A 17,263-nucleotide genomic window follows, 5' to 3' on the forward strand; every position below is an offset into this window, starting at 1 on the left:
TGTAAGTCTTCTCGATAACCATCATATGTCTTTACCCTTAAGTGCTTTCTAGAAATCAACCAGTAGAGCAGCAAAAACCATTGCGAAAAATCTACTGCATTCATAGAATCCAGAGGGAAAGTCATCTTAATTATCAGAAAACTTGGTGCTTATGTTCTTCCATTATAACTGGTTACAATTACAACATTCATCACAGCATCTACACAAGCATTACCTAAAGGATTCATTCATTGAGTAGCAACACTGAACATACAAACAGCAAAGTTTAAGTGAAAATTCTTAAAAGCAGCATTAAAAAATACCATCCATCTTTTATTCAGAGAGAATTTGTGTAAACAGCCAACCTTTAATCCATATTTTAATTCATGAAAAAATATCATGCTAATAAATCACTTAACAAAAAAATAATAATTATGAAAAATGTTGACTTCTAATAAAGCACATGTTGAAGTCTTAAATAATAAAATTAAAAATTTACAAGTTCTGTATTATAACCACTAAAGCAAAGCAATATAATTACAAACCTAGGAGCTGAACACTATAAAGATATTATATGCTTGTATGTGCCAAGATAGGTGTGTGCGTGTGTACTCCTCAAACACACACTTGTGTGCGTACATATGTAAATCATACATAAAACAAAAGTTATTACTTTAATCTTAATTGACTTTTGTACATTTTATCAAAAAATGTTCTGGAACAGGTGTATTAAATGCATTATATTTCAGGAAGCCACGATGAGACAAGTAAGGAAGTAAGGAAACTGGAATTCTACATTCAACAAGTTAGTAAAACTATTTCTTATAATCCTGCTAGGATTTAAAATCTCAGATTAATTTAATTAGGAAATGCTAAAAGTCCAATTTTTGCAATTTTTTACTTATAAATTCTTCAGGTATTAGATATAGTATTTGGTTACATGGTAAGGCCTTCTCAGCAGTGGCACTGCAACTATCAGTTTCCTCTTTATGGTGATTATACTCCCTCCTTCCTTATTTCAGACATTAAACAAAAACTACTATTCTATCAAGGTTTAGAAACAACAGAGCCTGATTCACATTTCTATTATTTTACAGAATTGCTACATAGTTTATTTTATTTGGCTTTAAATTAGCATTGCTATTTTTATACTGAAGTAGTTGTAATTACTAAGTATGCTGTGGATTTTTAAATGGAAATTTAAGACTAGATATGCAGAGTTAAAAGCTTTGTTATGAAATTTATATTTAAAAAGCAAACCTGAATTTATTTTCATTTGTAAGGATCAGTTTGTAGGAAAAGAAAGATTTTCATCTCTTTCCACAATTTGTCAAAGCAGAAGTGGAAGATAATAGTTTTAAAGTAGTTTTACATTACTGTTATCATTGAATACTTGCACCTTATTTTATACATGCAACTTGAGAGCAGTAAAGTAAAGCTTCAGATGGAATTATAAAGTTCACTAAAGAATTTCTGCATCAATTCAGAGTACAATTTATAAACAGCCCTCTAACATAATACTATTCTCTTATTTACCGTGTGTAAGAAGATATGAATTAAGGAAGAAAATGATTTTCTCAAATTCAGGCCCACATGTAAAATTAAACGTATGTTATACTGATGAACATTTACATTACCAAATACAATAAATGGTATACAAAAATTTAAGAGGTTTTACTGTCTTGAAAAATGTATAGATTGTAACCTAAAAGCTTTTAGCACTCATAATACCAGTTAATTGTATTATTTCTTTTTTAATTTGATTTATATGACTGTTCAACTCACAAAAATGACTCTGACCAGGTTATAAGTGGTTAAAAGCTTAAATATAAAGGAACTAAAATAACTTTCAGATAGAATAACAGAACAATGAAGCCAAGCATCGTATATTCCATTCAAGATGTTTCACTTCTAGGCATGTTTATATATGTCCAGAAACAGAACTAAAGAAAAAGATGTAAGCAGTTATATAAAATGTAATTTCATGAGCAAAAGAATTTGGAAGAAAATTTTTTAAATACTTACCCCCACCATCAGTCCTCTTTAAAGCACCATCTTTGTGAGGGCACAACTCACATTTCTAAAAGAAAATAAACACAATTATGTACACCAAAAAAAGAAAAACATAATGTATGAAATATCTTTAACTTGTAATTTAGTTTTTCCAGTTAAGGAAAGACATTAGTAAGATAATTTTTCATGCATTAAAAAACTTCCTTTGCCTTAATCAGAGCTCCGTATTTTTCCATTATTGTTACTAGTTCCGAATGAATTTACACTGATCCATGGAGATGAGAAAAACTTCTTAAGTCTTGAGTTCTTGAGTTCTGTGTGTATCCGACTCCAGCATGAGATAGATTACTGCAGATGCTTCTGCATAAGAAAAACTTCAGTGAAGACACCAGTATAAAGCATTTTGAGATCTCTTAGATATTTATATCTCTTCATTTTCAATATTTTGAAAGATAATTTTAAAAACTAAATAAAACACAGTATCTTCATATTTTATAACTATTATCCCCAAATCTATATCCCTCAAATCTACAATTCCAATCTTTCTCAGTTAACCACACCAATGCACGCTAGAAGCGATGAGAGAAATAATTCATTATATCCGCAATGGGGAAGAACCCTCCACAGGGTAAATTGTAGATAATGATTATTGCAGGTGCACTTCAGCCACAGACATTTTCCTTTGCACTTGCTCACACCTAATATTTATTTCATTTTCATTTTTTCCACTTGGCCAGGCATATTTCAAAGAGAAAAAGGAAAGGTCAAACTTTATTACCATTGCCCAGTAAAAGGGAATGCTGTGATAGACTCAAAAGAAAGTGAAGGAAGACAAGTACAGTTTAGGTGAAAAACAGCCAACATATAAGGGCCAGGCAAAGTAAACATCTGAAAAAGACTCCACCTTAATTAACTTACTAGGAGTCTGACTGGGAATTTACTCTTTTTTCTCAGACTAGCATTAAAGAGGCCTTTTTAAAATGCACATGATTCTTGCTCTTTGGTGTGCCAGATATGTGGCATTTGGGAATCACACTACAGCCTCTATGACAAGACTTTGGAGCAAATCTGTACAACATGGGATCTACTGGCCAAATAGCTTTGTGCGGCCTGCTGGAATTTTCTGAAATTCATTAAATCCCCTGCTGCCAATGTTTCCATTGCAAGGACCCGCCAAGACACTACTGAGCATCTCAATACCTCCAAGGCTCATCAACATTACGGGCACCCTCCCTATCACTGTGCTACTAGCTGCCAAACAACTGATTGGCATGAGAGGTATTCCTTTGTGGCCTGTGATTATTTTTAATTTCTCAATGTGGCTTTTTCCTCTCTAGAAGTTCTGCAAGTCTAGTGTAGATAATACAATATAATAAGAAAAGGAAGCTATGTGACCCAAAATGTAAATGGAAAAAGAAAAGTAGTATTAAGCAACAGAAACTGGAGAAACTGACAAGAGCAACAGAAACTGGAAAAACTGACAAGAGCAGTAAGGAAGGTCTTATGAGATGACCCAAAGTTATAAAATGCTTAGATTATGTTTGAAAAAGAAAGATTTTTGAAAGACTAGATAAAAAATGCCGAATAATTAAATTAAATTTGAATTTGTTTTAAACTTCTATTTTCATATATATCATCTATATTGAATCTTAATAAAATTAATTTTCATCCAGCCTAACTAATCATATCCATAACAGCAACTATTTGATGGAAGAATGTTCTAGGATACTCTTGGAAAGCTAGATATACCTGCTAGTTTAAAATCTGAGGATAATCCTAAAGTACATCTTAATGAAGCTGAACATTGTGTTGTTAAAATATGCTAATTACCTTGTTTCAAGAGAGAAGTATGATTACATTGATCTAGAATTCTAGCCCCAAAAAGAAGGCTCAGACTTCCACTTGGTACAGATCTCTGCTGAAGGAATTTCAGACCCCTTTTGTTCTTTCTGACATGCACTGGGATGTAGTGCAGGAGTCTATGGATGGTTATCAGGGCATTGTAACAGAATGTCTGAGTCTCCAGGTTTTTACTTTCAGTTTGTATAACTGTGGTTACTTTTTGTAGTTTATCAGTTATGAACCACATGGAGATGTGCTCTAAGATGGGCAGTTATACTATACAGGTAGTCCACATTTAGTAACTGCCTCATACAATGACCATTTGCAGATACAACAATGATGAAAAAGTAATTTTACAACTGATTTTCATATTTATAACCTTAGAATGGAAAGCAAAGGAAAGCTTAAATAAGATCATGAATAGTGGCAATTTCACTTAGTGATCACTTCACTTGATAAGCAAGCTTCCAGGACGAGTTATAGTTAATAAATGAGGACTACCGCATTTTAAACTAAAAATGCATATATATGCATTTACATATATTTACTCAATACATATACATATACATATATTTACTCAAACTGTAAATTGTTTGCTAGGTGTAATCATCCCACACAGTAGAGTTTTATACAAATACAGTCAGGACCCCATTGTCCTATTCCTTCCTAATGCTCTCTCGTATTGAGTTTATCTTTTCACATACTATATTATTAAATACAGATTTATTTTTCCATGAGATACTTCAGGTAGCTATGAATTACTTATATTTCTCTAATTACAATCATTCTTTGAATGATTTTTACAGTTTCACATTCAAGGCTTGTGTCCCTGTACAAAGTCTCAATTGCAAATATCTTAAATTAAAGCTTCTACCAAGTCCTTTGAGTTGCTAAAACTAATGCAGCAGAACCAAAGGAACAATAGTCATCTGACACCTAGTGGTGTAATAGGGTGGGTTGTGTACATTCACAGACAACAAATCAAAGAACTGAAGTGATAGCTAAGCAATCAGTTTTTCACTGTTGTCTGTGAGATTCACGAACATGGATTAGTAACACCTTCTTACCTGGGAGAGTCTTGCCACAATAGGAATAGCCCTTCCAAATCTTGCAACTCCGTAGGAATAGAGGTCCAGTACAGAAGGATATGAAAAGGGGAAGACTGGACCCTTGTGGTAACCCAGCATAAGTTTACTATGGAATCGCCATAGGGGATTAATAATGATAATACTACCATCGGTTTTTAAAAGCGAATACAAATAAAAAGGAGGCATGGCTGTTTTGCTAACTCATAACAAAACATAATCAATCGCCACCTTCATTTGGAGAATGCTAAAGGATAAATCTATGGCCTTTAAATGCCACAGAAAAACCAGAAATAAAATTTGCTTCCAGTAAACGAATACCTTGTACTCCAAGTAAAATATGAGAGCATTGTAAACATCCAAAAATTTGCAGTGACTTGAGTGATTGGCAAAAAGTGGCAATATAATGTTCAGGTGGAAGATTGATTTTGGAAGGAAATATATATATAATATAATGTTATTATATTATATAATATAACATTATATTAACAATATAATGTTCAGGTGGAAGACTGATTTTGGAAGGAAATAACTTCATGGATAAAGATAATCCTATCATACTGCCTGCCTTATGAAACAGCACTCCCTTGGGAGATCCAGATAGTTTGACCCTTACCCTTTCTTAAAGCATTAAAGACCTAGTTGTTCCCACAAACTTTGGGCCCCAGAGGTTTAGAGGGCCCTGGTTTGTGTCGTTCCAGATTTTTTTATTTTGGTTCTGGGTAGAATGAGGCAGGATAGGCCTCTTAGAAAATTTTGAATCTCAGAGAGGAATTTTTTGAGGCCAACAATAGTGCAATACAGACATTAAGTGTCTTTTACAGGAGGCGGAGATCAGCAGATTTCTCAGACAAGGAAGCTGCCAGGCAATTTTGGAGATATGGTAGGAGGCATAAAGAAGAACAAAGGAGTTACGATAGCTTTGGATTCTACTACCCTTAATGCTTGTTTCAGGAAGTTCAAAGAGAGACTCACAAACTAAAAGAATGATTTTGATGAGCCTGTTTAATAAATGCCTAACAATGCTAACAAGTAAATGAGTCCCTGAGAGTCATGACACTGAAAGCTTGCCGTAGAAGGATATCCTGTCCTGTTTCTATGGAGTTTTGAAGATAACTTTAAAAATGTTAAGGAAAAAAAGTTTTTAAAAGGAAGAATTTATGCAAAGTAGAGAAATAATAACTTCAAGCATAAATATGCAAATACTGTGATGGTTAAAGCAATCAAAAAGCTTGGCAGGAGCCATACCTTGTTGAGTGACATATTTGTGGGATGGACTTGCCACCAAGCTACACATGAGCTCTAGAAGGTTCTGAGCAGGATTCTGCATAACTGTATGAACAATAATACACGTAATAAAAATATGGAACAGCAAACCATGTACACCAGGTGTCAAACTGGCAGCCAGCGGGCCGGATGCGTCACATACAGGCCACACCCTCCCCAGTTCCACGAAGAGAAAAAAGTTGCAATACGTCACATGACGGCAACATGATGTGGCAAATTTGACACTCGTGATGTACACTGTATATAAAAATTAAATCAAGAACTAGTTACAAGCAAAATAGATTAATATTTACAAGTACGTTTTGACCAAAGATGATCTAAATGAAAATGATGGCAGTCAAAAAAAAAAAAGTTCAGAATCGAACTATTTCAGCATTCCTCCTTGCAAAGTTGCACATCTATTGTTACAATAATATTTTAGGTACTGAAATTAATCTGTATAAGGATGTTTACATTTACAGTTCTAATTTATTCTTAGAAAACGAAGTGGAACAAATATTAGTGTGGGAATGGACAAAACCATTACAAAAATAGTTACCTTGACCCAAGACCTGTTGAGGATCCTTTCAAAAGCTTTATAAAATGGATTACAAAATGGATTACAGTAACTATAGATATTATACCAGGTTTAAACAAAGTTCTTTTTTTAATCATGGATAAAAGCCAAGGCTCAGGCAGAAATCTTTATTTATTGTATCAGCTACCCAAATATCCAACCATATAAAATAAAAGAGTGATGCATTTTTTAAAAAAACTCAGAGGCATACATGCATTCCAAATCATTATTACTGTCCTTTCTCTGAAAATTGCTTGATTTAGTAAACCATTTACATTTCCCTAAATGTTTCATCTCTCTTTTAGCAAAGAGCTTTTGAAAAGCAGAAAAACCATAAAGAATATAGTATTCAGCATCACCATACATATAGATCACACAGATCCACATTTCAGCTCTCTTTCAATGTCCATATTGCTAACCACAACCAGACTGTCCCCAAAGGAACATGAATTGAGCTCTAACATCCCAATCAATCTTGCCCACAGTGAAATAAAGCATAGCATTGCATGATGTGTGAATCCAGCCTATTGTTTCATCTGTTTCTTGAGTAAGAAGAATTCATACTGTAATTCATCTAAAGCAAAGCAAAGCAGTATGCAGGATATACTGCCACACCATACCATATACACACCGTAAAAATGCATGCCACCAAAGGACTTAACTGACTCACAAGAAAACAATGTGCTAAGCTGCATCTAGATGTAGTAGATATCAAGTCCATTAAAACATCAAATAATTGAAAAAATTATGACACTTAGCCACCCATATACAGTAACAAATATAAAAAATAGCAATCACTGCAACATAATTGAATTGAATTCTTAAGCTTCATTGCATCCTCATTTATTTTTTATTAATTAAATCTGATAAATAAAATAAATCAGTCAATGTCCTAATATATTGCCACTAATATCTTTCAGGTTTATAAAATGACAATGTCACAGAAACCTACTATATAGAGATAATAAAGAACGAGCTCTGTTCTTATGCACAGGAAATTTAAATCTAGAAAACAGACAGCAAATCCTACAATATAACCTAATATTTATAATTGTATCTTACAATATGCACTAAAGTAACCTTTCCCAATTTGGTGTAATCCCAACATAATAATAACCCAATTCTCAGTAATGTAATTATGTAATTTAGAAACTGAAGAATCAATACATCTATGTGGCATAGATTGGTGAAATACTGTAGATCAGAAAACAACTTCCACTTAGCTATGTAAGTTACTTCAGAATTATAGTTGATATTTAACTAACATAATTACAAAAACCAGTTTCAGAAGTTTGAAATTGACCTACTTTAACGTAACTCTCAATTTGCATAAAGAAAAAGACAATTATTTCTCCCATTAATATACTAAAGAAGGGGAAATGAGAACAGAAGACCTCCTGAGATTCTATTTGTGTTTGCTATATAAAGTTATGGTTTAGTATGATGTACAAGTGCAGGCATCTTTAAAATTTTGTTAGCTTTTTTCAAACATAATTCAGTGCTACAATTTTGAAGTTACAGCTCCTGATCTATCACTACAGAAAATAGGGGTTTGAGATTCCATGCGTATTTCCAATCACAATTAGCTTTCTCTTTTATACCACTTCCAATAATAAACTGTCAGAATGCATTGACAATACTTGTAGAAATTAACTTTTGGAATTGTGATGTCAATTCCCGTAATGAAAATGAACGAAATCTAGGAGTAGATTTGCCTCTCTCTTAGATGTCTATATCGTATTTCCAGTAGTTTCAGTTGTGATGCAAAAACCAGAAACTAGTAGATGCTGAAGAAGCAACCTCCCATGTTTTCAAGCTGCTAGTAGAAAACTTTGGCATCTAGATTATTTTTCAATTTATAGCAGAAATTCAAAAGAAAAAGAAAAAGAAAATTGCACTTTTACTCACAGGTCATTTTTCCCCTCTGAAGGGGTAATAGGGCAGAGGTAGGAAGGAATATAGTCATGGAATATATAATATATTGTTTAAAGTAAAAATGGATGCCCTGTCTGGTTTTCTATACTTTAAAATTTAAACTAGAACTAATTAAAACATCTAGGCAAAAATAAAAAAATAGAATGCTTACTTTTTGAAACTTATTTAGTCCCATTATTGACTGATCATTCCCTGATAAATATAATTCATTTTCAGTATGCATATATATCGGCCAGTAGAAATAGTTATAAGTAAGTTGTAAATTATACCGACTAATTCAGACTTACCACTCTGGCTGCTCTTTCCTGAGATTCACATTTTCTACAAAACCAGGGTCCAGTGGGTACTTGCACAATTCCGTAGCATGCTGTTTTGGGGACAAAAACCGATATATGCAAATATATTACTGACCTATACCCAAAATATACCACTGAATTAAATTACCTGCAATGTAATTTATTTATATATATCAATATTTAGGAAGGTGAGTAATTTATAAATATTAAATATATATTTAGAAATCTCTTGTTAATTCTATTTAAAATGTTACAATTATTCTAAGTACACTAATACAAGGTGTTTTACCTTGAAAATTATTTTGATGTTTTTGCCCTTGAAAGTCAATTTGATCAGTCCTTTTTTTTAAATAAAGCATGTTAATAGATACCATATAACAAATTCTATCTAAAGAAATGGTTTAAATCAAATCCTCGTCTTTAACTTATCTTAAATTGCTAAATTGAGAATTCCCCCCAAAAAGGGATTCTTTTTTAGATCTATCACAGCATATAACCTAATAACCTTTCCCCTAATCTAGCATTTTCCTAGGGATTGGGGTTTTTTTTCTGCTCAATTGTCTCCAATTCTCAGAAATTGCTGTTAACTTGGAAAAGTTTTTCAGAAGTGCTTTGCCATTACCTTCTTCCTAGGGCTGAAAGAAAGTAATTGGCCAAAAGTCACCCAATTGGTTTATGCCTAACTCACTCTCTTCTGTCTTCTGGGTCTAATGCCTTAACCATTACACGAAACTAAGAGTGACAATAAGAAAATAATATGTGGAAAGTCACAAGAATATTGTGGAGCTAAAATGAAGACAAATGTTTGAAAGGGCAAATCAAACCATTATAAAGCTAATAATGGATTAAAAATTGATTTTTAATCAAGCAATCTGGTACAAAAAGCAGAAGAAGAAAAAGCAGATGTGTTCATTTCCAGGTCTTCAAGTTATATATGTTACTATTCTCAATTGTAGCTTTACCATCATCTTTGTCTACTAGTATTATTATGCTTATGTTTCTGATAATCTATTAAACAGTATCGCTTATTATTCTTCAAAATGCCTTGTATATATTTGTCTCAAAATATCATTGTACAACAATCAAATCTAACAAACCTATATTCCTACGTATCTTTTACCTTCCAACTAGCTAGTTAGACTTCCATCAGTGTTATAATGTAAGTTCCATTAATAAGTGTACTATAATAAAACTACTGTAATCAATGTATTGGTGCTACCACAGAATGCTATTCCCAGAACTAGGAAACAAGTTATCCCATATAAATCACATGTCATCATAAAAGTAACATCTGCCAATTCTATTTATTCCTTTTAGGTTTGGATACACACCAAACTTTTAGTTGTATGTTTTAAATTGAAGGTATGTATGTATGTATGTATGTATGTATGTATGCATGCATGCATGCATGTATATGCATTATATAAATGATCTGAAATTTATGTGCCACTGGTATAACTGAGCATAGAAATCACAGTAGTGATTGAAGAAATTTGGAACATCTGGTCCATAAAGCAGAGTAACTGTGATGTGACTAAAAACATCCGGTTTAGTTATACTGATCATACCTTGGTACTCATCTTTAATTGATTCTGGGAGGCACAAAGAGTACCAAAAACAATGTATATCAAACATTTTTTCCCATAAGAAATAAAGTAGTGAGTCACAAGACAGCTGACAACAGGTTCTAGTTTGTGCATTGAATACCAAACAAACTATTAGTTCCAGGACTAAATTTTTGCATCAAAATGTGTTGAGTACTATATTTGATGAGTTTCAAAGCAACTGAGTATCAAGGTACCATTGTATAGATAATATAGCAGTTTTAATTTATCATTTGGCATCATAAGAGCATTTGAATCAAATGCATATTAATTTTAAAATTAAATTGGAGTGAATTCATTTGGATTTATCACTAAAGTTTATGTAACTTGTATAGTTATGTAAACTTTATAGTACTGTATTTTCATTTCTAGCTAACCTTCTCTTAATCTATAAGAAAAGTGATGGTCTTAGAGGCAGATTGATATGAAAATAAGATCAGTAAATTGAGCAGGTCTTTTTTTTGTAAGTACAAATAATAAAATAATATCAGACATGACAATGACCTGGATTGCACAAAGAAGTTAAAGTGTTTGTATCTCTAGTATTGCCTTTAGAAATCAACATCTTTATTGAATATATGAAAATAAAAACTGGATACATAAAGTAGGAAGTGGTCTGAGTTACAAAGGGAACTTATAGACAAGTAGTCAAGAATTGTAATATGGAATTGGAGTCAGAAAACAAAAGAATAAACTGAATCAGAGAAGGATACTATGTATCCTATCTTATCATACTTAAAACACTAACTGAAGTTTTGGCAGAATGTATTTCTCGGTGTATAAAATGCACTCCCCCACCAAAAAAAAGTGGATTGAAATCTGTGTGTGTCTTATACAGCAAATGCTGCTGAAGCCCCGCCCACCTGCCAGCCCCCACCCTTCTGCCTCTGCCTCCCAGCAATTTACCTCCTTGCAGCAAACAGCAAACAGCATGGTCAGCTTCAGCACAGCTCCCAGAATACCACCTATCAGCTGTTCCAGGCTGCAGGGATCACCACTGCTCATCACCACCCATCGCCTCCTCCATATGCCCCATTTTTGGCCTCCACGCATCCCGTTTTTGGCAGGGATAGGCAGCGGTGGCAGTAATCCCCGCCACCTGGAATGGGCCAAAAACGGAACACAGAGAAGCCAAATCCACGGGGCCAAAAATGGGGCACACAGAGGCAGCGATAGGTGACAGCAGCGATTGGCAGTGACAGGCGGTGGCAATCCCTGCAGCCTGGAACAGTTGATAGGCGGTATTCTGGGAGGCCGATCCAACTGCCAATCAGCTGCTTGTGCTAAACCGGCTGTGCTGAAGCTGACCAGGCTGTCTGCTTTTTGCTGCAAGGAGGTAAATTGCTGGGAGGCAGAGGCAGGTTTTTTCCCCCTTGTTTTTCTCTCCAAAAGCTAGGGGCGTCTTATACTTTGGAGCATCTTATGCTCCGAAAAATAGGGTAGTTATTATTTTTGAGAAATCCTAAAGAATTGACAAAATGCCAAATATCTGAAAAGCAGCAAATGCTGCCCATCATCAAAAAGAAAAAAAAAGATCTAATATCACATCTGAGTTCAATATCTGTTTAGTCTGGCATCAACATTTGGAAAAAGTTTTGAAATTATTATAAAAAGATTATTTCATGAGATTCTTGAAAACTTGAAAACAAAGACAAATACATAAATATAGATAAATATAGAAATGTAGACTGGGCAACTTCCTTAATAGATTATGGGAATTCTGTGACCATAATATATCATATTTTCAGCAAATCATTAGATAACTAAATAACACGTGACATGCTGATGAGCAACCAAAACATGATGATGATGATGATTAATCAGATATATTACAGCTGCCCCGTTCTCAAAGCATGGGCTGGATGGCATATAATTAAGAGGGATACAAAGCTGACTCAAAAATTGTACTCAACAAAGCACTCAATGATTCCTTAGCAAATCGGATAGTGTATCTACAGCACTTGGACACCATACAGAAAAAATAATAATCTTGGCAAGTTAAGAGATATTGGTTGAATGTAAAATAATGAGAATTAACAGAAACAAGAGCAAATTTCATCACTTACAAACGAATATTATCTGCACAAGTACTGAATAGAGACTATCTGGCATGGTACATGCGAGAAAGTACTTGATAAAAGTGCTTAACTGCAAATTGAATATAAGCCAGCTGTGCGATATGGTTGCAAAAATGTATAATGCAACCTAAGGCTGCACCAACAAAAATATAATTTCTGAATCATATAAAATAATCATTTCATTGTATTCTGCTTTGCACAGGTACTACTTAAAGAACTTGTACAGTTCTGGGCACACCGCTTTAAATATTCATAAAAATTGAAATAGATCCAGAAGCCAACAAGGAGATCAGGGGAACAGAAAATGTTCTATGAAGAAAGACTGAAGGACTTGGGTAAGTTCAGCCATGAGATAGCATTCCTAAAATACCAAAAAGATGTTACATAGAAAAAGTTAAGATTTCTTTTGTTTCATACCAGAGTACAGATTTGGAATATTAGATTTAAGTTATAAAGGTAAAGACTCCCCTCGCACTTATGTGGTAGTCGTTCCCGATTCTAGGGGACAGTGCTCATCTCCATTTCAAAGCCGAAGAGCCAGCGCTGTCCAAAGACATCTCCGTGGTCATGTGGCCGGCATGACTAAACGCCAAAGGCACACGGAACACTGTTACCTTCCCACCAAAAGTGGTCCGTATTTTTCTACTTGCATTTTTTTACGTGCTTTCAAACTGCTAGGTTAGCAGAAGCTGGGACAAGTAATGGGAACTCACCCCGTTACGCGGCACTAGGGATTTGAACCGCTGAACTGCCGACCTTTCAATCGACAAGCTCAGCGTCCTAGCCACTGAGCCACCGCATCCCATTAGATTTAAGTTATAGGAGGGCATAATTCTACTAAATGTTGGGGGGAGGAGAAATTCAACAGTAAAGGCCGTTTGATAATGGATCTAATTATCCAGATAGGTCAGTGTATTCCTCTTCACCAGATGTGCTCAAATAGACTAGACAACTACCAGTTCTTTTTGGGATACTGTAGTGAATAGGCGAGTAAAGGCAATTAAGCAATTCCTCCAAACTCCAGCATTCTAAGCAATGATAACCCATCAAATGATCAAAAAGCCAATCAAAGCTACCCAAAATTATATGTCACAAAATATACTTGGAAATTCAATCAAAATGTCAAAATGTCATAGGAGAGAGAATTCTTCCTATTTTAATTTCTGAACATTTAAAAAAACATTTTAATGTAATTGTGAGGATTTCAGAAGTCATCTCAGAGGCAACAGGTGTCAAATGACATCCCACAGCCATACTCTAGTCTATAGCATAGGCAGACTGTTCTGAATTTCCTTCTTTGCCAGTTATTCCACAATATTTCTGCAGACTTATATTAACTTTTTTCCATTTCAAATTTCTTTAATTTTCTTACAATGGAAGATTAGAATATCAAAAGAAGGATAACTACTCCTCAATGTTGAAATTCTTCCCTTCACCCATTAATTCCCTTAAGCAATTAATTCCTGCTATAGGAATCACTAATTCTTAAGATGAACTTTCTCAAAAAATCTCTCTGAAGAGCTACTTCATAAAGAATTTTTAATAGGCATTCTCACATTGAATTCAATTTAATTCTCATTAGAAAAATCTTGAATCTTTCTGTAAATCATGAGAATATTTTAAAACCAAACTATGAATCAACTGAGCAAACACCTCAGGCTATTTTCTAAGGATACAAACTATTTGCAATTAAATTAATTGGATTTATTTTGAAAAACCATGGTATATAAATGTATTTTTCAGCACAAAATATTGTTGTATGCAAAAGATGACTGAAGCACATACAAATCAAATTATTGCATGCCGTAAAAGACTATCATCCTCATTGTATTTTCTGTTTAATTATTCTGTAGTTCCCATGGTTGGATTACATTTCAAATATGATACATATTGCAAACTTACTATAAACATATTAAGAAAATCCAGTGAAATAAATTTGTCTATAGGAGAAAAACCTAAATCCAAACCATTTGCATCAAACATTGATCTTTATAAAACATGCAATATATTCTTCTCACATTACTCAGTATTGAGAAAATCCCCAGCAATATGTTTTTGGATAAAGCTATTTAATTTTCATTCAGGTGGGGTAAGAAACATATCTACCCACATTTATATAAGATCACCATTTCCTCATTTCCTACCATGAAATGTCATGCTATTAAAAATGTATAGGCTTTTGGAAGATAAATAAAGATTGAAATTTCAATATCAATTCTTCAATCTTGTTCATTATCAAGAGTACATACAGCAGTTTTGAAAAAATTCTTCTACATCATTTATTTGTAAAATTTGTCCTAATCTTTCTCTTTTCTCCTTACATGAAATACATGAATTTAAATTGCTATTCAGTAATTGCTGTTAAAATTTAGCAAACCTAGTAAAAAGAGTGCATATACATACATACAGAATTAAAAATATATAAACATTTTGTTAGCAGGAAGAAAGAGATCCTGTCAAAAGTTCTAACAAGTGTTTTTAAAACAACTAAATCCCTTATAACTTTTGTGCTGTGATATACAGTTATAAGTGACCCCAACTTCTTCCAAAAGTAAAAGAAACAAGAACACCAAGATACAGACAGATGCACACTGTGCTCATTATAGCCAGCAAAACAGCAACACAGCTGGGCACCAGCCAATTGCACTCCCTCCAGTAATCCAAACAAATCTATCATCAAAGGCTAAGTAATTCTACAGCGGCCCTTTTTCTCCCTTCCTCCATCAAGCTTCTAGCACAAACAGGAAGTCTTCCTATCCAGCCGACCCGATCCAGCTTAATGACACTTTGGCAAGCGTGGAAGAGAGGGAGGGGGAAACGGGGAGGGGGGGTGATGTCATATGATATCTAACTCTCCCTTGGACAAACACTTTACCTAGTTCCACGTCTCGTTTAAGAATAGAAGTCTGCGTGAGGGGAGCAGCAAGCTTTCTGTCGGCGTGCCAACGGGAAAACGGATTCCAATTCAGGAGGCAGAAATTGCAAATCGGTCTTTCCCCTATGCCGAACTCTGCTTTCGTGGACAATTTTGCTAACGACCCAGCCCTTTCCCACCCTGCCTATTTTCTAACGGGAGGGCGGAGGAAGGGGCAGGCACATGCAGGATAAGGAAGTAGCGATCTAAGACGACACGCGCAACTGACTCGTGCAATTCCCCAACAGAAGGAAAGGGAGCCTTTCCCAACTGTTGCACAACACATTCTATCATTGTTGGGTGTTTTTAAATTAATAATAATAATAATAATAATAATAATAATAATAATAATAATAATAATAATAATAATAATAATAATAATAATAATCCTAAAACAATGCCTGGCTTGCGAGCAGGCAGCCCACTTGATCTTTGCTATCGGGCGGGGAGAGCAAATGACGTGCATAGGCATACCGAAAGGGCAATCGGGGCTAAGATGACGCTGAAGGGTTGCGAGGGCGAAGGAGGAAGGGAAGGCCGCAGGAAGCAGCTTGCCAGTGTAAATGGGCGGCGGAACGGGGTTGGCCGAGGCGGGCCCTCTCACTCACCTTGATGCACTGCGACATTGCAGCCATGCCCGTCGCAGTAAACCAGCGGGTTCTCGGCCCAGCCCCTCTCGTCGGAGCACACGCAGCAGCCGCCGATCATCTCCTTCATGCTATTGGAGAACTCGCCCTCCAGTGACACAGGCAGCAACAACGGCTCGCTAGAGACCATCTAAGGGTTAAAAACACCGTCAGCACGACACCACACACCGCCAGGGAGACCCCCGTGGCCTCCGCTGCCTTCTCCCCCACAGCACTAGGTTTTCAGTCACTCAGCCACCGCCGCCGCCAGTACCGCCTCCATAACAGGGATGTGGGACCCATGGCCGCTGGAAGCGGCAGTGGTGCTGGCGGCGGGGAGGCGAGGAAAAAAAAAACCAGCGATGAAGAAGCTTCTTTGAAGTTCCTCCCGCGCGCCGGCTCGGCCGGGCCACTATCCGTCAGTCTTTCAGCTTAGGCAACAGGAAGGAGTCTGAAGTTACGGGCCAGCGTCGCGGCAAAAACCCTGCGGTCCACGAAGCGAGGCGATAAAGCGAGAGAGCAAGGCCCGCTCCACGCAGGCGCACTGCGAACCTTCCTCAGAGAAGGCCCGACTACGCGCCAGCGGCCCCAGAACCGAAGGCCTTTTCGTTCCCGGTCTCCTATTTCTCCTCCCCGCTTTTCCTCCCTCCACGCGAGAATCATGGGCCGTCCGTGGAGCGCGGGCGACCTTAACTCCCGTGTCTCGCGCGCGATGCCCACGAGCCTTCCTCTTTTTTGGGGGGGGGGCCGTTTCCTACGGATGCACATTCGGAGCGTGCGCGGGGAGGGAAAGAAGGGAGGGAGGAATGCACAGCCGCCCTCCCTCTTGTCTGAGGAAGTCATGCTGTGTGGAGGGACTAGGCCCGGACAAAACGCATTCATTTTTTTTTTTTTACGTTTCTTGGCTGCCATACAAAGATGACACCACGCTCTGCTCCCAAGAGATGCGGGGGAGGGGAGGAATGTTGCGCGCGCGCGCGTGTGTTTTCATTCATCTCACTTCCCCCCTTAGGCCGTTGTGTTTCTTGGGGCCAACGGAGCTGATGGA

General features: G+C 36.0%; 1 protein-coding gene across 1 annotated transcript in view; it reads right to left on the minus strand.

The window, feature by feature from the left end:
- MLLT10 (MLLT10 histone lysine methyltransferase DOT1L cofactor) overlaps nt 1-16,965 on the minus strand; it is a 174,427-nt gene extending 157,462 nt beyond the window's left edge. Inside the window, 3 exon segments of the mRNA XM_058181854.1 lie at nt 2,005-2,059; nt 8,985-9,064; nt 16,198-16,965. Of these exon segments, the coding sequence (XP_058037837.1) occupies nt 2,005-2,059; nt 8,985-9,064; nt 16,198-16,366 (304 nt within the window). The 5' untranslated portion in view covers nt 16,367-16,965.
- Between the last annotated feature and the right edge of the window lie 298 nt (nt 16,966-17,263).

The sequence above is a fragment of the Ahaetulla prasina genome, chromosome 4, assembly GCF_028640845.1.
Source record: "Ahaetulla prasina isolate Xishuangbanna chromosome 4, ASM2864084v1, whole genome shotgun sequence".
Lineage (NCBI taxonomy): Eukaryota > Metazoa > Chordata > Lepidosauria > Squamata > Colubridae > Ahaetulla > Ahaetulla prasina.